At 38.9% G+C, this 26,318-nt stretch overlaps 1 protein-coding gene across 1 annotated transcript; it reads left to right on the top strand.

The window, feature by feature from the left end:
• Positions 1 to 1,061: 1,061 nt before the first annotated feature.
• LOC149845375 (ubiquitin family protein) lies at positions 1,062 to 6,524 on the top strand. The gene is made up of 7 exons (XM_089997600.1): positions 1,062 to 1,229; positions 2,195 to 2,324; positions 3,563 to 3,645; positions 3,765 to 3,843; positions 3,930 to 4,039; positions 4,129 to 4,193; positions 6,217 to 6,524. Exons 1-7 carry the CDS (start codon positions 1,119 to 1,121, stop codon positions 6,308 to 6,310), a joined length of 672 nt encoding a protein of 223 aa, XP_089853726.1. The 5' UTR covers positions 1,062 to 1,118; the 3' UTR covers positions 6,311 to 6,524.
• Positions 6,525 to 26,318: the final 19,794 nt, after the last annotated feature.

Raw genomic sequence — 26,318 nt, forward strand, 5'->3', positions numbered from 1 at the left:
TATCGACTATGTCCTAAAAAAGGCTTGTCCCATTTTTGCTGCTGGAGAAGTTGAGACAGAAGAACTGAAGAAAGAGCGAGAGAAATGGCATACTGACAACTATCGATGCAAAAGGCATATCCGGAACACCTTAGTTGATTCTCTCTTTGACTTGTATTCTCTATTGGAGTCAGCTAGAGAGTTGTGGAATACACTCAAGATCAAGTACAATGCAGAAGATGCTGGTAACAAAACGTTCATCGTAGATCAGTATGTTAATTTTTCTATTGTTGATGATAAGCCTATATTTGCTCAAATTCATGAGATACAAATATTGGCCTATAAGATCAAATGAGAAGATATATATCTTGATGATGACTTCCAAGTTTCTGTCATCGTTGGGAGGCGCCAGTGTGATGCGTCGTTTTTGGGCGACGACCTAGCAACCCTTGCTCATTTATCACTGCCTCCGGGCCTATAGAGTACATCGCGTTGCTCAATAGGGAACACCCCCAACGAAATTCTCATATTGGTTCATATTTTGACTTCATTCCTGGTCCATTTCTGTGGTGAGTTTTGATTTTTACTTCAATCCCCGGTTCATTAGCCATTTCATGCCCTCTATTTTGGCCTCAAATGGGGCAGGTTTGGATGGATCCCCGTTTCCCCGATATAAGATTAAAGAATCTTATATCGGGGAAACGGGGATCCATCCAAACCTGCCCCATTTGAGGCCAAAATAGAGGGCATGAAATGGCTAATGAACCGGGGATTGAAGTAAAAATCAAAACTCACCACAGAAATGGACCATGAATGAGGTCAAAATTTTGAGGCGGGGCAAAAGTGGAGAGCTTGTCCCTCGCACCCGCCCTGGTCCACTGAAATTTAAACTAAAATACATACTTTCAACGCTAAATAAGTAATAGACTTTCACGGATTGAATTCGGGCTCGTACACTTCTAAAAATGATAAAAAACCCGAACCCAGATATAAAATACGAATTCGGGTGCCCTAAACGGGTCGAATATCCAGCCCGTTGACTGCACTCTTCCCCTGAAAACATCTTGGCCTTTGGTTTTCCTCGGTAGTCAGAAGAAGAGAAAGAAAGGGAAGGGAAGCAGATCGAGTGAAAGAAAGAGATGGGGTTGTCTTCAGGGCAATCCGAGGAGGAGAAGGAGATGGTGACCATCACCCTCAAAACGATCGGTCCTTCACGTCCTCTTAGTATCAAGCTTCGTTCTCCCATCGAGGTAAAGCACCACCCAATTGGGTTCTCTTTCAAATTCTGGTTTCCTGCTGTTCATATTGGAGTTGTGAGGGGCGGTTTTCCTGTTTTTGAACATGTTGGGTGCACGTAATTTGGTGAAAAACTATTTGGGTACACGTAATTTCGGGGGAAAAACTACTGGGTGATTCATTAATCGTGGTGTCGTTGTTGTAGTTGTAGAATTTCCCCCCTCTTTTGCACGCCTTTTTCTGGTTATTGGTGTTGGAATCTGGTGATGTCAGTGTGTTGATCGTATTTTTTTTATACCCATGAAAGGTGTTTGGACGCATTTACCAGTTGTGCTTTGTTTGGGATCAGTTGGGGCATTTTGTTGAAAATAATATCTCGTTTTATGACATCGATGTTGACATGACATCGATCTTGACCATGTGGTGCATCCAAACACAAAGACACCAACAATTTGAAATTGGTGTTTTCGGTGCACGATGTGGCGAAAGCTTTCTATAATCGGTGATCTAGATCCCCGGAGTCTATCAGAGAATGTTCAGTGTTTGAATTGAGGGTTCTTATCTTAATGCACTATTTATCTCATATTTCTTGTTAAATGGTTATTTGAATCAAATGGCAATGAACTGTTCATATGAACAGAATCAAGCTAAATAGTTTATCTACTGATGGAAATTTCACGAGATTTTCATGAATATGTCTGAAGGTTGATTGGGTTAACCTTATTTGCCATGTTGATTTTTTTTTCACAAGTTATTACGTTGTTCCAGGAAAATTGTATCAGAGTAATAATTGTTGTGCTTTGATTTAGCAAAGGAAATAGTTGCTCTTTGTTCTGGTATTAAACTTGCCTGACAGTCTGCTAGTTTCTAACTGTTTGCAGGGGTTCAATCCTCCAACTCCAAGACAAAAAAACTCTGTGCGATTCATATTTCTTTATCACAATTTTTGTGATGCATGATTTTTTTTCTCCTTGATTAGGTTCGTCATTTGAGAGATTTGGTTGCTGCAGAGGTCCATTTGCCGGTTGAACGTTTGAAGCTTATTTTACGTGGCAAAGTGTTAAGCGTAGAAAATGGGAATGATGTGGTAATCAGTCTCCAGGAAGGAGGTATCTCAGGCTTAAGTCTATCGAATAATTTTCCATGTTGTTATCTCTCAAGCCATAAACCAAATTATAATGTTGATTATAAGGATCAAGTTGTTTATGTAATAATTCAATAATTCAAGGCAAATACTTTACGATGAGATCATGGGTGTCAAAGTTTAAGGTATATGTTGTTAAATTTGTTACTCTCTTTTGTCTATATAAGTAAACCGGTAATTCTCCACAGGTATCTAGGAGGAACATCTAAGAAACTTCTTGTGCTTCTCATTGTCATCATCAAGTCTTTCCCAGTCAGTCCATTTAGTGTCTCAGCCTTTTGCTTTTCTCGATAATGTATCATTTATTGTTAATATGATCTTTTACTAGGATTAGTTCATCTTCGACATCTTTCATAGTCATGATCTGTCTCTTTTCTGTAGTGTTAGTAAGCTTTTAGGTATCTTTTGTGTCAGCTTTAATTATCAATCTGTTATAAACTTCACATACTACAATCTCACTAATAAAATTTGTGGCTCAAATAATAATCGGAGAAGAGCGGGATTTAATCTTTGGCGGCGCTTCAGTCGCCTACATTATAATGAGCAAAAATATAAGTACTTAACTATGCACAGCCTGTTCACTTTCCATAAAATATGGCAGAAAGGAGTAAGTGTAATATTCACATGAGTGCCTTCATCTCTTCTATTTATTTAAATTAGTTACAATCTTATTCAGCAACTAATTTAAAAAAATATTCATCCTTCTCATTTATTTCCTTCATTTTATCTCACCTATCTGTTCTCTTATGGGTGAATACCCTTTCTCAATTAGGTATGTCCTGCATTCATAAAATACCAAAATTTTTACTTTCATTGTGTCCTACTTGTGATGCATAGACTGTTAAAGTGAATGCCAATTTCATGTTCTCGAATATACACCTTGTGTTTTGCTTCAAACCAGTGGTTGAGCCTAAGTCATTAAACTGTGATTTATGTTCACTACTCATGATACATGCAGATGAAAAGACTAAAATGACGTTGAATGAATTTATAGTAAATTGCTACTACCTTGAATTAGTGAAATATAATTCGCCACGCGATTAGGATGCTCTTATTTGTGTGCCTTTGATTCACAATAAGTTGCTCTCTTCTGGCATAAGATATTTTACTTCCAGTAATGGTCTATTTATGTTTTGGTTTGAACTTTGAACTATTGTGCACAATGTACACTATACAATTTCATGCTCTTGTTATGTTCACCAGATTCTCTGATAGTTGCTGTGGCACCAAGTCGGCCAGCAAAACATCTTCGTGATGCATATGATGACGACGATGAAAATGAGCTGGTAAGATTCAACTGAATAATGTCTTTACGTGGAATCATTATTTAATTGAAGTTGCATAAGGTAAAAGTTATTTTGGATGACCTTAGGATTCATATTTTGGTTATTTTGTGATTGTTCAGAAATTTCATATTCCAGAGTCATCAAGTTGGGTAACGCGGAAGGTCTTTTGTTTTCTTAAAGACAAAATGAGGATTCCCGGTATGCATTTTCTTGTTGTTTGCACCTTTTTCTTCTGTTGGTGACATTGGCTGATTAATGACTGGTGTTATTATCAAATTTAATAGATGTGATGTTGATGGGAATTTTCTCTCTTAGTCTGAGGATGTGGGCCGTTATTATCATGTGGTTTATACTTGCACCATTTGCATATGAATGGGATATTGGTCCATTATATGTAAGTAACCTTTTCAGCTTCTAGTCTTCTCTCAGATCAATAGCTATCATCTTGTCTTGATCTAAAACAAGCGTTGGCATTTCCTTCAGATACTTGGGACAGGTTTCTGTATTATTCTGTTTAATCTTGGACAACGACAACAAGGAGATCTTAGGTAAGTTTCTTTTTTCTGATGTTATGTTGCTCTATGTTACAAAAATGTGTTATTGTATTTGCCCATTGTAATGAGTTCTGTAACTTTCCGCATTGCTGTTTCTTTTTTTATGAGCTTGATTTCTTGTTTTACTTGAGTATCTTGATTGCTTTTGCCAGGGTTCGGAGGTTGTTCCTGCCATGGAGGTCATGTCTTGGGACCTTTCGAATGATAAAGACCCTAAACGTCTTTGTTTTGTTGGTACAACCAATGTCAATATCATATGGAATTGACTCTCTCTTGTCCAGTAAGAGTTTCCAAAAGTGACTTTCAAAAATTCTCTCCTTTCCAAAGGTGCACAAGGTGCACATGGTGGGGCCCCCTCCCAGAGCAAACCACCCCCTCCCTCTGCCCCCCCCCCCCCCCTCTCTCTTTTCTGAAGGCCTTTTTTCTTTTTTCTCCAGAGGTTCTTTCAAGAATCAACCAACCTCCAAATCCGTAGCCCAGGTGACTCGCTACCTGCCAAACGACGGAAAAGTGGGTTTGGTGCAGCGAAGCCAAATTCCATCAAGGCAAGCAAGTGGGAGTTTGAAAGAATTCAGAACCGATATAGGGAGAATAGTTACAAGCAACTTTAATTTTTCTAATATTTGATCATCTTGAAAAGCTTCTTAGTGTAGAGTACCAAGACAAAATTCTGAGACAGAATTTGCAATTTTTTCTCATGTTATTGCAAGCTTATAATTGTAGTTTTCCTTCACCTGACAACAAAACTTTATAAAATATCCACCTCCTCAATCACTTCTTGCAAATTAAAAGGACCGACATTTCAGGGTGTGAAAGATGAAAAAATGGAAGAGCTAGATGAGTAATTTACAAATTGATCAACAATTTCAAGTAGTAGTAGCAGGAGGAGAGTAAGGACAAGAGAATATGCAGATAAGATAAGATAAAAAGGGTACGAGTTGGGGCTGAAGATAATGAGATGAGGAAAGGGATATCAACTACTAATCCTTCAATAGGTATTTGATTGGTATCTCCAAAGAGACAAAGATACAATATGGTGGAAAGGATTAGAAAAGAGAGAGAAAAGAGACAAAGATACAATACGGTGGAAAGGATTAGGAGAGAGAGAGAGGATATGGTGGAAGGAATTAGAAAAGAGAGGGTTCATAATCTCATTCTTCCCAGTTTCGTAAAATCTTATTTTCACCAACTTCTTGGTATGGAAAGAACAAATTGTCTCATTTATTCAAGGTCCTAAACTATATGGGCATCTTCAAGACTATCTTGTAAGTAACCAGCCAAACAAGAAGTGAAGAACTTAAGCTATTACCATTAAAAGTCCAGATTTTATTGCATGGAACACCTTGGACCAACGACTTGTGTATATTATTTCCACATCATCTCAGAGAGCTTTACACCAAGCTTCATCTGGCTGCATTGTCGTAGACCTACAGAATCATCTGCACAAAGTATATTTGTGGGCTTCTGGCTCCTACATTGCGCATCTTAAGTCCAGTATACATGGCATCATATATGATGGTACTTCTTTTACGGATTTCCTCTATAGGATTGACATTAGCTCATATCAACTGGAAGCCTCCAGTTTTTTATGATGAATTGTTCATATTAGTATGAAACTGCACTCAGGAGCATTAATGTTTAGAGTTTCTCTAGACTTTTAATTTGTTGCTGCCTATCTTGCTTCAACATGATATCTTCAATAATTCTATAAGTTTCTAGTCATCAACAGCTGCTGTCCACTATTACAGTGAAAACATAGTTGTCATTTGTTTTTGAGTTGAGAAAACCTATTTAGCAACTAAAGTTTCTCATCATTTATCTTTCCTCATATTTTGCTTGTTTTGGTTAGCAGTTCCATTGGTGTTGACTTCATTCAGCTGTAACTATGTCATGTTTAACTGATTTTGATCATGATGGCCATATTTCTGCCAAGTTTACAAAAAGATGCATGCATGTTTTTAGATCAAGCAAGCAGTAGATAAATCCTCTCTAACTGAAGGCTTCACTATTTATGCAGTGCATATTCAATCTTCAATGAAGATTTTAGGGAACTTCCTGGCACACTCAATGCAGATCGCCTTGACAGAGATGTAAGGATGGGTCAGTTTTGAGGCTCTGGTGTCTTGTTTGAAATAGCTTTGTACAGAAGTACATAAAACTTATCAGCAATGCATAGTGTTTCCTCCTAAGCCTTACACACATTCAGCAAAGGATTCATATGATTTAGTACTAAGAAATGAAAACAGAAAATTTTCATTGATTTCCAATTGGAGTGCTTTTGAAGTTTGGTGATTCTTTGGTTTCTTCAACAGCCAACTTTATTCTTCATTCTTCATGCCTGGATCTTTTTCGAGTCCTCTACCCGACTCAAGTCTTGTCGTGCTGTTTCAAGCTGGTTTCTTAGATTGCGAATATTTTCTTTATACTGTTTGTTCCTTTCTTTACTTCTGTTTTTCCAGGTCTTGCCTTGTGTATACCAAATACTGGTTTGGATATGACAGAGATGCGTATGATTTTTTCCCCCTTGAACATTTGTTGACTGTTTATTTAGCTCTCAACTTTTAAAGTGCTCAAAAATTTAAACATTCAGCATTATAGATCGAATTGCAGCAGAGGGAAAAAAGTGGAATGGTTCCTATGCTATCCTCCCAAGTTGAATAGAATGATGTTTTGCTTTCTTTCTGCTTTATTCCGTTCTCTCTTTCGTAGACAAGGCTGGTATAGTCGTCCTTGGGATTTGAACTCGAGATCCCTTGGCTCCGTTGGAATGCAGCAGACAGCGTAAATTTGAGAATCCACAGTTTGTACGATCATGGTCTTCTCAGGATTCCTGGCAATCGTCTTGTTCTTTAGAGGGGTAATGCATGTTGAAGTCGTCACAAATGATGCATGAAATCACTCGTCATGATTAGAGGGTCCTGAAGGAGGCTAGAGTCTGGGCCACCAATAGAAAAAGTGGGAGAAGGTGAAACAAAGATGTTATTTTACAGAAAATGAAGCCTGTTTGGATCTGTTTTTATTTATTGTATACAAAAATATATTAAAGCACATTTTATAAAGAAGATACTTGCCCTTAATTTTAATTAAGTGAATGTTTGGATCACCAACTATTTAAATTATAATAAATAAAAAAAGACGATTGGTGAGTAGTGGTGATGATAATGGTGGTAGTGGATGGTGGTGGTGGTGGTAATGGTGATGGTGGTGATGACAATGGTGATGGTGTTAGTGGTAGTGGCAATGATGATAGTGGTGGTAGTGAAAATGGTGATGATGGTAATAATGGCTGTGGTAATGGTGGTGATGAGGTAGTGGTAGTGATGGTAGAGAATTGGTGGCGGTAATGGTAGTGGTGATGATGGTTAAGCGTGTCAACTGTAGGACCCCTCTAAAATGGGTGGATCCAACTAAGTGAAGTGGGTATCAGGTCCGGATTTGGGTCCGACCAGATTTTTCATAAGAAAAATTATACCTGGATCCGATAAGAATGACATAAACCAGACCTGTTTCATACCCGGCAAAGTAATATTGTTTAAGTTTTTTATATTGAAATTTTGTGAATTTCAATGGAAACTCGGATTGGACCCGAGTTTGATATAAAATCTCATAAACCATACCCAGGCTATTTAATAATCGGACTTCATAGTTCCGACCTGGATAGTTCATCAAGCCCCTTTCTTTGTAACCATTAAAAAAAAAAAACTCTTTATGGCATAGAAATATGCAGGCAGTGACATCTATTTGAAGCAAAACAAATTGTTAACAAAGAAGGCTATGGCTTATCTTCATCACGTTTGCATGATTCTACCTAATAAAAAATGGGTCAATTTTATCATATTTAACATTGTGTACAGTATATCATAGACTGGGCTGCCGAATTGGAAATTTGCAAAAAAAAAAAATCTTATTCACTGTATAGGCGTAGGCACGTGTGTCGTTCAATATAAAACTCCTTAAAACATTTCTGTCATGAGGATAGTGACAAACGGCAAAATATGGGCAGTAAAAAACACGCTAGAATTTGATTTTTTTTAAATCTCACATTTTTTGGCAAAATCTCAGCAATAATAAATATTTTTTATAAGAAAATATAAATAAAAATTATTTTAAAACATAAAAATAACATAATTTTTTACCGTTTAAAATGTTCAAGTAATTTCTCACGATATTTTTGTGAGATTTTCATAAATCTGGCGACATTTGTCACTATAGTCATGAGTGTCTTTAAACATTCCTTTCTTGTTCATTATCTAGGCCTAAGCGGTTATATCACAAAGATACAGGTACGAACTGACACGTGAGTTAAAAAAAAAAAATTAAACAAAATATGACATAAGAATGGATTTTTTATTTTTAATTAATAAAAATTTTGATATTAAACATTATTAAAATTTTAAGTAATATTAAAATGGTGTTTTGGCATGTCATAGTGTGTTAGTGTCGTGATGGGAACAGTCGGCGTGTCCCCGTGACAGCAAAGCAGGTGTCATTCAATAGAAACTTAAAAACATTTCTGTCATGAACAGTTTCTATAAAAACCATCAGCTTCGACTTCTTTTGGTAGATTTAGGCTATGTTTGGGAGCCTTGCAATGGAATGAAAACACTGTTTCGCCTAAATATGTTTTGCCATTGTGTGAGATGTTGAGAGATGGAGTTGCCAAAAGCCTCTTGTGAAAGGTGGTGGTCGTCTGTGAGGTTTAGATGTTCTATTAGGTTTCTTCACGATTGGATGAAATGAACAAAAAAAAAGATAGAACAAAACACGGGTTCTGTTTGTTGGGAGGGTGGTGAATGTTCACCCCCGATGATTCACTGAATCCCACGTCTGTGTTCGGGGGGTCGAATAAGCGCCACGTATTTACGCACATGGGGCTCGTATTCCCGTGTATGATGACATAACTTTGCATCGGACTCTGGTGTTGTTGCAAAGACTTAATCACCCTTACTTGCTTTTCTTGCCCTGAAATGACGGTTGGAGGAAATGACAAAAATATCCTACATTCAAAAGTTGGGAAACGACGGTTCGAGAAAAGGACAAAAAAGTCCTCCATCCAAAAAGTTTGATGTTAACTATTTAAAGTGGAGACGTTCCCTATTCATTAAACTCCTGCGCCATCTGCTGTAACAGTAGCTCCCATTATCAACCCAAACTTTGCCTTCGTCTCCAGTCGATGTTTTCGCCTTGTTTTTTATCCTGTTTTACAACACATTGTCGCCTTCTCGTGCCTGTCTTGTGTTACAAAACATTCCCGTGTCTTCTCTTCATTTTTGTTGTCGTTAGGCATTATGGAAGAAAGCAATGATGCACAAACATTCCAACCAGTGCCATTAAGGCGGCGTGAGTAGCTTTCAATCTCATCATGCTATCGATGAAGAAGGCATGTCGTCTTATGTGCCATTAAGGCATTGTTTGGTTATTGCAGGTAGATCTTGTTCTCACGATGGTTGGAAACTTATCGATATTTGTAAGACGCTGGGACCTGTTGACAAGAATGCTTGTTTACAAATGCTAGGAAGGGCCTCTATCCCATCTGGTATCCTACATTCACTCATTATATGCATTGTATCTCAAACCGTTGTATTAGTAACAGACTCTCCTTTTTGTGAGATACATTTTTTTTAGTTAATATCGATTTGTTTGCTATTATGCTCAATTTCTTCCGTATCGATTTGTAATTTATTGTGCGATATATTTATCGACCTTTTAGATATTATGGTTTTCTATTGTGGAGTTGTAAGTTATTATGCTGAACTGCTGTATCGATTTTTAATATATTATTCGATATGTATATCGATTTGTAAGATATTATATGTTTTGTAATATGTATTTTTAAGATATTTGTACACAGACTTTGAAAACGTGTGCGTGCAGAAAACATCGTTACAGGCATGCAGGGGCGATTTTCGCATTCATATCGCTGCTCTGTCAGCGATTTCTATTGAACTCGCTTTACAGCCTCGTGGATATAATGAGAGCGTTCTCGTCAACACACATGTACGACATGTGTTTTTTATTAGCATGGTAAGTGACAACTCGATGCTCAGTATAAGGAAATATCAAACCGCACTTGCTTTGATACTGTCATTCATTAAATCGTTGCTTTGATTTGCTTAACCTTATCGGTATCCGTTGTTATGTGCATCCTGATTAAATCATAGTAAACATATGCGCTTGCTAACGCAAATTGATATATTGCTTACAAAACATTCCACTGTCTTCTCTTCTTTTTCGTTGTTGTTAGGCATTATGGAAGAGAGCAATGATGCACAAACATTCCAACCAGTGCCATTAAGGCGGCGTGAGTAGCTTTCCATCTCATCATGCTATCGATGAAGAAGGCATGTCGTCTTGTGCAGTGTTGTGAGAGGCGTACGCCTCAGTACCTGAAGCGTACGCCTCAGAGGCGAGGCGCATGCTCAAGGTACTGAGGCGTTGCTGTGATGCGCCCCTCATCAACCTTCGACCAGTTGTGACCACCGACCACCGGAGTTGTTGTGCTGCAGCTGCTGCTCAGTCTTCTCCGACCACCGGACAACCGGCATATCCCTCGCTTCCGTACTAGCTGGGCACGTGGTCCTTCTCTTACTGCCTCCCCTCCCACCGCTTCACTTCCATACCTCCCAAGGTACTGAGGCGTACGCCTCAGAGGCGAAGCGCAGGCTCAACGCCTCGCTTCGCCTCATCACATTTAACAACCTTGGTCTTGTGTGCCATTAAGGCATTGGTTGGTTATTGCAGGTAGATCTTGTTCTTACGATGGTTGGAAACTTATCGATATTTGTAAGACGTTGGGACCTGTTGACAAGAATGGTTGTTTACAAATGCTAGGAAGGGCCTCTACCCCATCAGGTATCCTACATTCACTCATTATATGCATTGTATCTCAAACCGTTGTATTACTAACATACTCCCATTTTTGTGAGATATATTTTTGTTAGTTAATATCGATTTGTTTGCTATTTTGCTGCAAACACAAATTGATATATTGCTTAAAACATTGTTGAGCTTATCATCAAGTTGTAATAAAGATGATGTAGCTCAATCAATTGAAAGATCTGGAGAATTGAACATCTATACTAATGACGCAACTGAAGAATTGAACATCTACACTAATGACGCAACTGAAGAATTGAACATCTACACTAATGATGCACATGAAAAGAAGGGTGTAAGCATTAGACCCACTCTTGACTTGAATGTTACAGTAGAAGAAATGCAATTCAATAATGAAGTAGATTTCCATGACAGTACACATAATAAAAGTGTAGGCACCGAGAATGTACATGGAAGTACACTTGACTTGAATGTTTCAGTTAAAGAAATGCAATTCAATAATGAGGTAAATTTTGATGTCAGTACACATAATAAAAGTATAGGAACTGAGAATGTATATGGAATTACACTTGACTCTGTTCCTGTAGAAGGAATGCAGTTTAATAATAAGGAAACTGCATATAAATTTTACAATGATTATGCCTTAAAAGTTGGCTTCTGTGTGAGAAGTTTTCTTGGTCAAAAAATGCACAGGGTGTCTTGGTTAGAAAGACATATGTTTGTTCCAAGCAAGGTTGGAAGAAATCAATGGAAAATCCAACAAGGAGCATGCCAGAATCAAGATGTGGATGTCAAGCGAGAATGGTTTTGAGAAGACATCCGAATGAGAAATTTGTAGTTCGTACTTTAATCAGTGATCATAATCATGATTTATCTGCATCATTTATGACTCCTATGCTAAGGTCACATCGTAAAGTAATTAAAGTGCATGCTGCAATGGCTGAAATAGCTGATAGCGCCGGCATTGCACCAATGAAGACATACAATTTGTTTACCCACATAGATGGTGGTCGCAATAATGTGTCATTCACACTTTTGGATCTAAGAAACCACTTGAGAAGGAAGGGGGCAAATAACATGAAGAATGGAGAAATATGTTCTTTGGTTCATTACTTACAGAATAAATCAAGCAATGAACATGGTTTCTTTAGTGCAATGCAAGTGGATGAAGATAGATATGCTATGAATATGTTTTGGGCAGATTCAAAGTCAAAAGTAGATTATGAATGCTTCAATGATGTGCTTGTATTTAATACTACAGTAAAGATTAATACTGAACACTGGCCATTTGCGCAGTTTGTCGAAGTGAACCATCACACACAGAGTTGTATATTAGGCGGGGCGTTTTTGTATGACCAGACCAAGGAAAGCTTTGAGTGGTTGTTCAGAGTATTTACACAGGCAATGAACGGGAAGCAACCTCAAACTGTACTTACAGATGGTGATCAAGCAATTGCGGTTGCAGTGCTTCATGTGTGGCCAGATACACATCATCGCCTATGTTTGTGGCATATCTTTCAAAATGCAGCAAAGAACATAGAACACATATTTAATAAGAAGATAGAGTTTAACAAAAAGTTTACAAGGTGTGTACTTCATAGCGTAGACGAGGTCACCTTTATGTCAGATTGGGAGGAAATGATTAAGACATACGACCTTAAAGACTGTCTGTGGTTACAAAATTTATATGCAGAAAAAGAGAAGTGGGCATTGGCATATGGAAGACAATACTTTTGTGCAGGTATGATAAGCACACAAAGAGCTGAATCTATGCATGTCACGCTGAAGAAAACCTTGTATTCATGTTTAACAATGTTTTATTTCATGGAACAATATGAATTATTTGTAGACGGTCTAATACAGAATGAGCTTGAACAGGACATGAAATGCTTCAATACACGACCTCTAACTTTTGGCATGAAAATATTGATGTGACCTGCAGCTCTGTATACACTAACTGTATTTGAATGAATCAAGAAACATGTGTTACATGTCATGAATTGCAAAATAGAAGGACTTGTGCAAACCGAGAATATGCACAAATACCATATGTTATGGCAGGGCGAAAAGCATCACGAAAGGCAAGAAGCACACGTCACGTACAATGTTGACAACGAAAGAGTTAAATGTTCATGCAAAATGTATGAATTCAAAGGTATTTTATGCTGTCATGCATTAAAGGCACTCAATCAAGAGAAGATACAAGAAATACCTGAGTCTTACGTAATGCGAAGATGGAAGAGACGTGCAAAGATTGAAATGCTTGTTATGGACAATGCGAGTAAATCTGGTGTTGACGAGAAGTGCCACATAGTCTCCAGTTACCAACAACTGTGTAGGTCATTTATGCATGTTGCTGATTTGGCATCGAGAAGTGAAGAAGGCTATGTATGCGTGAGAAAAGCTTCAATGGAGTTACTTGAAAACGTAGAGTTAATTCACCTTAAGTCTGTTGCAGCGAATGAATACCAGCCGAAGATAATGGCATCGAACAACGTAGGTGAAAATCATGTTTCGCTTGACACTCCTGAGAAGTGGTGCTGAAGCGTAAACATTATCTTCAACAAGTCAGTAGTGAACGTTGTTGATTATGATGGACATATTCATGAAGCGAAGGGTATCAAAAGAAAACCTGCCTCTGATCGCAGTCATCGGAGGACAAAGGGTGCACTAGAATTGGTTGGCAAGAAAATGACTAAGAAACAACCAACCTGTAATAAAAAACAACAAAGCCCTTCGAATGAACAGGTATGTAAGACATTATATTGCTTCCCATTACGTGAAGCTCGTCAATATCTAACTCGTGTAATGTCCAACATGCAACAATACCCTACAGAAGTAACACCAAACGTTGAAACTTTCATTCCTCCTGACCAGATTTCCGGCAACGATAGCTTCAGTTTTACAAGTCTTTTGGTATGTAATCAATGTTGGGAAGAGGTTTGCATTTCGTGTGAAACTTAATGCAGTGTCTTATATTTTCTATTTCATGACAGGCTCTGATGCATTCGACAGATAGGTATGGGACACATGAATCTCGTGTGGGCTATTAATTTAGTTGTCATGCCTCTTTGCATGACCCGATTTCCACATTGTCGGATTTGTTAAGAGTTGATAGTGATTTTTCAGTGACGACTTGCGGTCCGTGGTTGGATTTGCTTAAATCGATAGATAGCGATTTGTGGCATCGCAACATAGTGATTTGATTCTATTGTTGGAATGTCAATCCAAGCGGGGTGAGAAGGGTTATTCTAGTAAGTTTTTTTGGGCCATTGATAAAGGTTGTGATTCATTTTATGATCTGAGTAAGCTTTCACCTGCGTTTTTCAGGTATGTGGTTGCACAATGTTGGACTTGTGCAATGATAATAAAAAGAAAGCATTTTATGATCTGAGTTTTTTGGTTGATTTAAACAATTTCTTTATTTATTGAATTATAATTTACATCCAATAAATAGAATGTGTCCCAACATAGCTGCCAATCTACTTCCAAGATAGTGTCATGTTCACAAGTTATGAGTGCCCTTCTTTTTCTTTGTACCTGGTTGTCTTGACAATTTTTTTATGGTGCATGTTTGCCCCTCGCAACTAATAATCGTTTAAGCTCTTATCGACAAGCAAAATCGCTGGGTCTACATGATAAATCGCCTTAAAGTATAAACATCTTGTAAAATAACTTATTATTTTATTTATCGTCATTTGCGCTTTACAAGTCTTTTGGTATGTAATCAATGTTGGGAGGAGGTTTGCACTTTACAAGTATTCCGATTTACACAATGATTAAAGCGCAAATGACGATAAATAAAGAAGGGCACTCGTAACTTGTGAACATGACACTATCTTGGAAGTAGATTGACAGCTATGTTGGGATGCATTCTATGTATTTGATGTAAATCGCAATTCAATAAATAAATAACTTGTTTAAATCAACCAGAAAAACTCAGATCATAAAATGATTTCTTTTTATTATCATTACACAAGTCCAACATTGTGAACCACATACCTGAAAAACGCAGGTGAAAGCTTACTTAGATCATAAAATGAATCGCAACCTTGATCAATGCCCCATAAAAGCTTACTTGAACAACCCTTCTCACCCCGCTTGGATTGACATTCCAACAATATCCGCAAATCACTATGTTGCGATGCCACATATCGCTATTCAACGATAACCACAAATCGCCATTCAGTGATATCATGAATCGACTTCCTGCAGAAGCCACAAATCGCTATCCAGCAATACTCATAAATCGTTGTCCGGCTCACAGCACAAACTATCCAGCGATGGCAACAAATCGTTGTCCAGCTGACAGCACAAATCGTTTTCCCGTGATAACCACAAATTGAAGCTTACACTTCTTCGGCGCCATGCCTGGATGAAGAGAGATCAACCATGGAACAAAGATGGAATTCTGGTCAATTTACCAACTTAAGTTGATAAAGTTGTGACGTAGCGTCGATTCAACTTCTTCTCTCCACCAATTCTTTCGTGTTCCCAACACCTCCAATTGCCTTATGAAATCGTTATTGTTATCTTGTGAAAACCTTTAGCTATATAGTATAAATAAAAGGCTAATCACTGTGTCTTTTCTCTTCCCTTCATTTCTTATGAGGTAAGTAAATCTCTTCATCTGTTAAATGGGGAGCTTTGTTTGCTTTAATAGTGGAAGTGCAAGTGTAAGTGGTACTCCACAATTTCTCACAATCGCTTTGGAGTTCTTAACGTGAGATCTTTCAGATCCCTCTGTGGTTATATTTCCGCGCGCTTCTTTTCTTCTCTTCGAGATTCATCTTCTTTTTCTTGTGAGAATTACCAGAAGAAATTAATGGGTGTGCCATCCTTCTACCGGTGGCTTGTTGACAAGTATCCAAAGATAGTTGTGGCTGCTAAAGAGGTGAGGCCAACAAAGGATGAAAATGGAGTTGAGTTCATAGACACAGCCAGACCAAACCCCAACGGGATTGAGTTTGATAATCTTTATCTTGACATAAATGGGATCATACATACTTGCTTCCACCCCGACGAGGTCTAGTCCACTCTTTCTTTCTCGGCTCTTTTCATTTTTTTATGGTGCATGTTCGCCCCTCGTAATTAATAATTGTTTAAGCCCTTATCGACAAGGAAAATCGCCGGGTCTACATGATAAACTGCCTTAAAGTATAAACATCTTGTAAAATAGATTATTATTTTATTTATCATCATTTGCGCTTTACAAATGTTTTGGTATGTAATAAATGTTTTGAGGAGGTTTGCATTTCTTGTGAAACTTAATGCAGTGTCTTATATTTTCTATTTCAATGTTGGGAGGAGGTTTGCGCTTTACAAGTATTCCGATTTACATAATGATTAAAGCGCAAATGACGATAAATAAAGAAAGGCACTCGTAACTTGTGAACATGACACTATCTTGGAAGTAGATTGGCAGCTATGTTGGGATACATTCTATTTATTGGATGTAAATCGCAATTCAATAAATAAAGAACTTACTTGAACAACCCTTAACCCGTTATGAGTGCCCAATAAAACTTACTTGAACAACCCTTAACCCGCTTGGATTGTCATTCCAACAATACCCGCAAATCACTATGCTGCGATGCCACAAATCGCTATTCAACGATAGCCACAAATCACCATTCGGTGATGTCACGAATCGACTTCTTGCAGAAGCCACAAATTAATAGCCCGCTCACAGCACAAACTATCCAGCGATGGAACAAATCGTTGTCTAGCTGACAGCACAAATCGCTATCCCGCGATAAATAAGACTCGCTATGCAGCGAATACGTAGTCGACTTACGCAGTTCCAAGCGATAACCACAAAATTTTGATTGATCGTACATTATTCATTCATCACGGTGGTTGAGAAGTAGATCTTTTGGCTCATAAATAGTCGCACAGGTACTGTACGGTGTGATTATCTTCTACTTCGTGAACCAACAATAGTCAAACCGACGGTTCCTTTATAAACCTGGAGTTCCTCCCTCGAACATGTAACAAGCTACATAGAAAATTGTCGTCGGTGAGGCAGACGAAGACAACTACAAGACCAACAATGGCGAATCATGCGTATATTGTTTACACATCGTCTACATTTTCATCAAAATCCATCTCTTTCATGTCGTTTTTGCGATTTGTGTTGTGTACTCTATAATGTAATTTCAATATTTTTCATTGCAATGTCTTTATTCATTTCAGTATAACATCCACCGACGAAGTTGAGCAAAAACTTAGTCAATCACTCCTGGAGGACATCAAACGAATGCACAATGAATTCGCACAATGCAACATGATCAGTAATTTTGTTCGTATGAAACTAATAGGAGTTGTCTATATACGTAAGCCATGTGTACGTACGTTAACAACACCGTATTTGCTGCAAACAGACTATATCCGATTTCGTCAATTATATTAAAAGCAACGCACCAAGCAAGACTATAAGCATCGTCAGCCCGTATTTCATGGTATATCGGTTGTATTATATGTTGCTTTTGGTTATTGATTTAGTCTAGTTGATTCGTATGTTAACATTGTTGTTAACAATGTCTCGGTTTGCAAACTATCTTACGTCGTTTGCCATACTCCAGTGGATTTAAAGACGGCCTACCTTATTGGGTTAACGGTAATCATTGCAGAGACCTTTTGTCAAGTGAAAAAGTAAGTAAACAAACCTAGAGTGCAAGGTTACAGCATAACAATGCTAACATTATTTTTACGATCCATTTGCAGATATTGATTCCTACACTATGGCAATCTGAAAAGCATTGGGTCTTATACGTGATGGATTTACACGAAAAACAACTATGGTGTTACAATTCGTTGGAACTTAACAGTGGTTTACGACTTGACATTTCCCATCTCGTAAGATTCCACCTATATGAGTATCGTTGTCGTGTACTGGGGTCATGAATTTACTTTCGGCCGCATTATTCTCAAATCGGTTTCGTCAAAGCCATGTTGGGAGTCGACGTTAGCGAGTGGATCTATCGTACGGCATACCATGCCCCTTTACAAAATAATGGGGTTGATTGCGGCGTATTTGTAATGAAGTACATTGAAGCGATATACAATGGTGTAGAACCCTGTTTCGACGATGTATGTCATTTCTTGGTCTCTGTTATTGGGGATTAAATGCGTGTCTATTGGTTCCACATTACAATTTGTCTTTGCAGGTTGATATACCTGGATTCCGCGAAGAACTCTGCAAAAAATTGACATCCTTCCTAATTGCGGAGGAGAAACTAACCGAGCCGCCACGAGGATCTAAAAGGCAACGACCAATGGTGCCCACCACTCAAGAGTAATTTCATGTTCGTCTATTTCAAGTAGATTTTAGAGTCGGTACAACCAACTTGTGTGTAAGCTATAATATGTCGACCGAATATTAGAAGCCGTTGTTGAGTGCATGAATCACAATCCCTTTTCGTGGTTTGCATTTAAAGTGTCTCAGCAAAAGAGCGATTACTGATCAACAAACAAATCTTACCGATATTGACCTTTATCATGGGCACATATCTTACAGCAAAATATATATGTTCGCCCAAAAAATAATAATACTCAACAACGATAAGGAACAATTGTTGTTCTAAAATTGCAATATTCATCATCGTCATTTAATGTAAATCGCAAGGAAAAGATAGGATTAATACGGTAAGCAGGCACAAATAATGAAAACCTGTAATTGATAAGAGATGTGTGCTCAACCCGCATGATTGACAGTCGCAGAATTAGATTGTGATGTATGCATTGAACAAAACCTTCTAATGTTCGAAATGATAATAGTCAACATCGTTATGAAATGTTTAATGTTTAAACATCGCTTTATTGCTGACACACACAGAATGAAAATCGCAGAAGAGATTCGTGATGAATGCGCTGAACAAGAGCCATTAATGTCGCTTTCGTAATTAGAAATAGTACACAGCGATAAGACAAGTTTGCTGTTGAGAAATGGTGGTCTAACGTCAGCTTCATTGCTACTAACATGAAATCTTGTGTAAGAATAGGATTTTTTTTAATTTTAAACGACGTTTCCTTTAATTATGATATTGCAGACATATGAAAAAAGTCTACATGGATACCTCAACTGCATTGAAGCCGCCTATACACTCGATTCAAGAACAAGTCATTTTTGCAAGAATTGTCATTTTGTCGGTTCCTTATTCGCGAAACAAAGTTTTACACATCCTTAACCTGTGTGATATGTCATTCAAATATTAATGAAACGTCCTATCACCCTCCGTCATTTTTCAAATAAATACGACAGTTTTAATATACAAAGAGCAAATCTCAAATAAAATACACTCCACATTAATGAAATTGAACAATGTCATGTCAGAGAGCTATTCTCAAAACTAATCAATGCAATTGGACCTGGTAGTTCAAATCATGGTAGCACGTAGCGTGTGGGTTTGATTGTAGAAGTTTTTTTTGGTCCCGAGTCACTCTCATCTAGCCATGCACTACATTCGTTCACGATGGGGCATATATATTACGATTTTCATTCACGTAAGTTCAGCAATACAGCGATTTCTGAGAACAAACCTTTCTTATCGATAAATACTTCATTATTTGTTCAAAGCGAACATTACATGCCTTTGTGGACCACAAATCGCGGAAATCTATTTCTGCGCTTTTTGTTCACGTAATGCAAGTTATACAACAATTTCAGAATAATAACAACATATCTTTTGTTGTACAGTATTTTTAATTACTGAAGAGCAGCATTACTAGCATTGGTTAAGCGCATACAACACAAAACTATTTCTCAATACGATTTAGTTTTCGTAGATCAAGAAGTACAACGATTTACAAGCGTGTTTTGTAATGTTCAAATTATATTTCAATGGAGACAGATTTACAAAATTTGCCTACCGGAAGTCCTTCTCATACATATCTCCAATCTGTCTCTCTCTCTGTCTCTGTCTCTCCGATTGTGTTGATACCAGAAACCAGACGATTCAGATTTTTGCGAGATGAACCCCCGTCACCAGAATGACCGCTCCTCTGAAACCTTCTCCTCACGAGGGAGAGGAAGAGGACGCGGTGGAGCTCCTGCTGGCCACCCTCAGCGCGCCGACCACGTCCCTCGCCACAGCTGAACTCTGCAAATTAAATGCACGTGACTGACCGTCGACAACTCCACGTCAGCCAACTCCACCTCCGCTGACCGCTCCTCACCATGTTGCGACTGCACCGCCGGAGTTGGGCGACAACGATGATGGTGGAGCTCGTTAGGTTGTACAGACAGAGCAATCGATAGGTTTCACATTACATATTTTGTCTGTCATTCTTTTTAAAATCAATCAAATTTTCGCATATTTCCTCACGTAATTTCGGTATATCTTCCTGCAACAAAAATATGTAATGTGAAACCAATATATAACAGGAATCCCCAATAACAGCGGATACAAATCTCATACAGCGTCGAAAAAAGGTTCTTCTTCTTTCTTTATTGCTTCAATATGCTTCATTACGAATATGCCACAATCGACCTCATTACTTTGTACAGGAGCATCGTCAGCACAGAGCAACATTCACTCGGCAATGTCGACACCCACATAGTCGTTTAGGAATCCCGCCTGTGATAAAGGAAAAATATAGTACAGACCGGTCCACCTCAATTAGCTACGATTCACCTATGGGCAGAAGCTTACCAAATGTATAGCGTCATGTTCTACACCATTGTGGCAGTCCAATGAGTTGTAGCACCATAGTTGTTTTTCCATAAAATTCATCTCGTATAAGACCCAATGTTTGGGATTTTGCCACAGCGTAAGAAGTAAAATCTGTGAATCGATACAATAATTTATAATTCCATAGACATATCATGATGGGGATGTAACGACTAAACCTTGGAGAAGAGGTTTGTTCACTTACCTTTTCAAAATTCGAAAAGTCTACGCATTCATCATCGTTGTTGAAACAAGGTAGTGCATCTAAGAATCCACTGGTGTATGACTTTCACCGGACGTACATCTGTTGCACGAAGTAGTAAGGTTTAATCACCAAGAAAAGTAAGTCATAAAAGCAAATAAAACAATGGCAGACCAAACATACCATGAAATAAGGGTGATGATGAGTATTGTATTGCTCGTTGCGTTGCTTTGAATATAATTGACAAAATCACACATTGTCTGGTTGCAAAAATTTATGAACTTCAAAACATACAAACCGATGACATAGAACATGATAGTGGTTACATACGTACAAAATTACTGATAGTGTTCCCGTCTGCAAATTCATTTTGCATCTACTCGATGTCATCTACGAACTCGTTAGGGCGTTGTCGTCCACTCTTGTCTGTGGATGTTGCACTGAGTGCACCATGAGAGTAGTATTTAGAATTCGACATTGAAATTATTTTCTACAGTAAACAACACAAGTCGAAATACGACATGAAAATGCAAATGTTAACTAAATAGGCCAGGAGGTTCAAAAAATATATGTCTTAAGCGCTAGTGCTGGTACTGTGGAAGTGGTTGTATTTTTCTTCGGCGTCGTGCCTGTTTGTATTGCTCCCATTGTGCTCTCCTTTGGCGCCATGCCTGGTCGTATTGCTCCCATCGTGCTCTCCTTTGGTGCCATGCTTGGTCGTACTGCTCCCATCGTCCTCTTCTTCGCCGTCATGCCTGGTCGTATTGCTCCCATCGTCCTCTTCTTCGGCGCCATGCCTGGACGAAGATATCGATGCCACCTTTGCAACGCAGATACAGAATCGACATTGTCAGTCAAATATAAAGGAAACGTCCTTTAACATGCCGTCTTTTTTCAAAAACCGCCCGCAAATTAAATGATTATGTTTTAAATAATTAAAAATATGTCTTTTCACATGTTGCCCTTTTTCGATAAACGCCCGCAAATTAAATGGTTGCATTTTAAATAATAAAAAATATGTCTTTTCCCATGCCGCCCTTTTTCGAAAACAACCCGCAAATTAAATGATTGAGTTTTAAATAATTAAAAACTCGTCATTTCGAATACCACCCCTTTTCGAAATCAACCAGCAAATTAAATGATTGAGTTTTAAATAATTAAAAATACGTCTTTTCACATGCCGCCCTTTTTTGATAAACGCCCGTAAATTAAATGACTTCGATAAACGCCCGCTATTGACTGTTATCATTTACGACGTCAAAACTTGTTTAATTATTGTTCACGGCATACATCGCAAATCCTAATTATGATTTTCTATCGAGGCGGAGACAATACAACGATTGCTGAGCTAAAATGCTCTATCATAACAATGGCGACCTTAATCATTCCATAACGTCGATTCAGACATCTATTGCGACTGTCGTTCAAAAACGACGAGTTAAACTGCGACTTATATTGTGATTTTCACTCAATCAAGGAGGTTAGGCAATGCCAAGATTTCTGAACAAGACATCTATTTTCGATTAAAGTTTATTTATTTACGAGATCCACAGATGAAACGTGTATGTTATATGTAATAATAAAGAATTAAACAATAAAAGAATGTCACGTCATGACAATTAATTATATAATTACAACAAATACCTATCGTGATGAAAAAGAATACCCAGGGTTTATTCTGTGGCACTAGACGAATTAGATGAAATATCATAGACTTGTCTCTCTCTTTTTATTGGTGGACTGTCTATCCTGGGTGGCCTCTTGATTGCGTCCATCTTACTAAAAAAAACTAGTCATCATCTCTACACTGAGTTCAATTGTATCCCCATATTGCTTATTTCTATCATTAATTTCTTATTCTCACTCTCCATAAGTTCGAACCTTGCGGCAGAGACAATGTTCTCTTTTGTAGCAAGTGTTCGCTCTTCATCGCGATTTGTTACTAAGGGAATCATTGTTTTCACTAGAGAGAGACGACGTTTTCGTTGTAGAGGTTGGGCTGCAACATGAGAGGGGGCAGTTGGGAGGCATGGGTTCACAATTTTATCAATCTTCAGATTTCGCCGCATTGGTTCCCAATACCTTTCGAAATAGAAGGGATCAAATTATCCTCCTTTATAATCATACGATACGGCACAGACACCACCTGAGTTCCAAATTAATAATTCATCCCTGTAGCGACCGCGCTAATTCACGTTCCTGCCCCCACCACTATTCATCTTCCTTCTCACTTCCAAAGGCTGATTTGGGATAGACTGCTCCAAGCCACATTGTAGGAGAACTCGACTACCATGCTGCAACTCAGGTTCATAATTGCAAAACAGCCACAAATCGCGGTCAGACAATCTAGCAGCCTCTGCAACAACGTCTTGGTCATTGTCCTCCCCATCTCCATAAGGTCTCCACAAAACCTGTACATTGTTAATTCTTTTTAATAACGAGTGACAAATATATTACAATTTACTTAAGCATGATATGACGATAATGATATGTACTACGAAAGACAATCCTGCAGCGATGATTACTTAAGAATGCTAAACATTACAACGATTTATAATACTTAATAATAAATGCTGACACGATTGTAAACAATTTTAGAACGTTTACCTCATTTTGTTGCAACCCATCTAAAATAGACTTAGCATTATGAACTGTGACGTTTATTGTAGCCCAGCGACCGATCTTTGGAAAACCACAACTCGCAGGGCCACAACGTGGACGCAATGGGATAATATACTCTCACGCCCAAGCCTAACAAAAACAATATTATTAGTAACACTACATCCTTCAATGAAATTAGTCTACAATTACTAGGTATGCAATCAACAAATACCTAAACAAATGGCCAAAATCCCCCAAGTGTTTTCGTACCATTACTTGCACGATAGAGTTGACTGTACAAGTGTGCGAGCATAGCGACACCCCAAGCATAGTTGTCGATAGAGGTGGCAATTTCTGACACGACCCGCCAACCCGACCCGCCAACCCGCCTCTTAGGCGGGTTCGGGTTGGGCTTAAGCCAACCCGTTTAATAAACAGGTCGACCCACGTAACCCGTTTATTAAACAGGTCGGGTTGGGGGTATGCCAACCCGCCAACCCGGCTGACCCGTTTAATAAACGGGTTAGGCGAGTGGGTCAACCCGCCAACCCGTCTGCCCGACCCGTCAACCCACCAACCCGACCCGTCAACCCGTCAACCCGACCCGCCAACCTGCCTACCTGCCAACCCGATCCGTCAACCCGCCAACCTGACCCGCGAACCTGAAAACCCGTTTACCCGACCCAACCCATTTATTAAATGGGTTGGCGGGTCGTGTCGGGTTACCCGTTTATTAAACGGGTCGGGTTCGTGTTTGCCACAGCCGACCCGTTTAATAAACGGGTCGGGTTCGGGTTGAGGTATGCTGACACGCCAACCCGCCAACCCGACCTGATTGCCACCCCTAGTTGTCGACTTCGTCTAAGTCTGCCAGGTACTGCAGCCACATGGAACTTATTCTCGAACCAAAACAATCAGAAAATAATGTAAGACCAAAAAAATAAAGAAGGAAGCTGCACAACTCTTGGTCAGCTGTTTCAGATGCACAAGTAGCGGAGCGACCTTCCCATTTATTACAGAAAAATGAGACTTTTATTGATGTGGATTTGATTCCACCAGAAATACATTGACTACATTCGTCCATCGACATTCCTAAAAGGGTCGTGCATTTTTTCCTTGCGTTATAGTTTGAATGTCGTAATAGGACAACACTGCCATCGCACTTAAGGCCAGTGATCCTCGCCACATCTTCTAGAGTCATGATGATCTCAAAAGAATCAAACTGAAATGTGTTAGTCTTATCATTCCACTTATTTACCAGGTGGGTCATGGTATTCCAGCAAGTTTCAAAATATTGTTGGTCCAAAAGGCCACCGAAGTGCATATTTCGTAATCGGTCCTTCTGATATGCACTCAGCTGACCATACCACGACAGAACTACAGGCCATTGACACCGACCTCTGAGCTTTTCACCTAGTGCTATACTTCTCCTGTGACTTTCCTGTAATACAAAATAACATATTATTCCTACCAATTATAAATTAGTTCCATTTATACTTATAAATAATATTCTACTAATCGCTATAAATAATATTGGTTGCACACAAACTATCACAGTAATCGCTATACATATTAATACCTAACACAGTAATCGCTATACAAAAATCGCTAAACATATTATTAAATCTTCACCGACAAGACAAATTTATTTACCTTGGTCGCTCTTTTCTCCTGTTCTGCCTCCAACCTAGGCCTTTCTGGTGGGTCCACTGCCTCCAACTGCCTTTCCCTTTCCTTCTCTACCGGCTCCACCATCGTCTTCCTTTCTCTCTCATTCTTTTTCTCGCCCTCCTTCTCCTTCCTTTCTCTCTCCTTCCTTTTCTCGTGCTCCTTCTCCTTCCTTTCCTCGTCCTCCTTCTCCTTCCTTTCTCTCTCCTTTTTCGCCTCCTCCTTCTCCTTCCTTTCTCTCTCCTTCCTTTCCTCGTCCTCCTTCTCCTTCCTTTCTCTCTCCTTTTTCGCCTCCTCCTTCTCCTTCCTTTCTCTCTCTTTTTCCTCGTCGTCCTTCTCCTTCCTTTCTGTCTCTTTTTTCTCGTCCTCCTCCTTCCACCGTTTTTCTTTCTCTTCTAAATATTGCTTTCTTCTTTTCTACACTTCCTCCTCATGCTTCTTCCTTTCTCTTTCCTTTTTTTCCTCCTCCTCCTTCTCCTTCCGCTGCCTTTCTTTCTCTTCCAAGTCTTGTTTCCTTCTTTCCTGCAGTTCATCCTCCTGCTTCTTCCTTTCTCTTTCATTTTCTTCTTCCTCCTCCTCCTCCTCCTCCTTCTCCTTCCGTCGTCTTTCTTTCTCTTCTAAGTCTTGTTTCCTCCTTTCCTGCACTTCCTCCTCCTGCTTATTCCTTTCTCTTTCCTTTTGTTCCTCCTCCTTCTTCTCCTTTTGTTTCCTTTCCTTCTTTTCCTCATCCTCCTTCTTCTGCCTTTGCATTTCCTTACCTTCCTCAAACTCCTTCTCCCTCCTTCGCCTTTCCTTTTCTTCCTCATCCTGAGGCTTATTCTGTTCCTTCTCTTCCTCCTCCTTATTCATTTGCCTTCGCCTCTCCTCCGCCTCCTTCAGTAGTTTTTCCTTGTTTCACCTTGTTTTATGCTCCAAGGCCCTCTTATCCAAATCCGCCTTAACCTCCATCACTACCTTGTTAAAATACCTTTCCCAATCCTCCTCATTCTTTTTTTGCCTTTCCCTCTGCTCTGCCTTCTTCCTCCGCCTTCTCTTTTCATTCTCCTCCTTATTTCTTTGCTTAGCCTTCTCTTCGTCATCCTTCTTCTGCATCTTTCGTTCTTCAGCATTCTTCCTTTGGTCCGCAACCTCGATATCTGA

Source organism: Nuphar pumila, chromosome 2 (assembly GCF_984573655.1).
Source record: "Nuphar pumila chromosome 2, dmNupPumi1.hap1.1, whole genome shotgun sequence".
NCBI classification, from domain to species: Eukaryota; Viridiplantae; Streptophyta; class Magnoliopsida; order Nymphaeales; family Nymphaeaceae; genus Nuphar; species Nuphar pumila.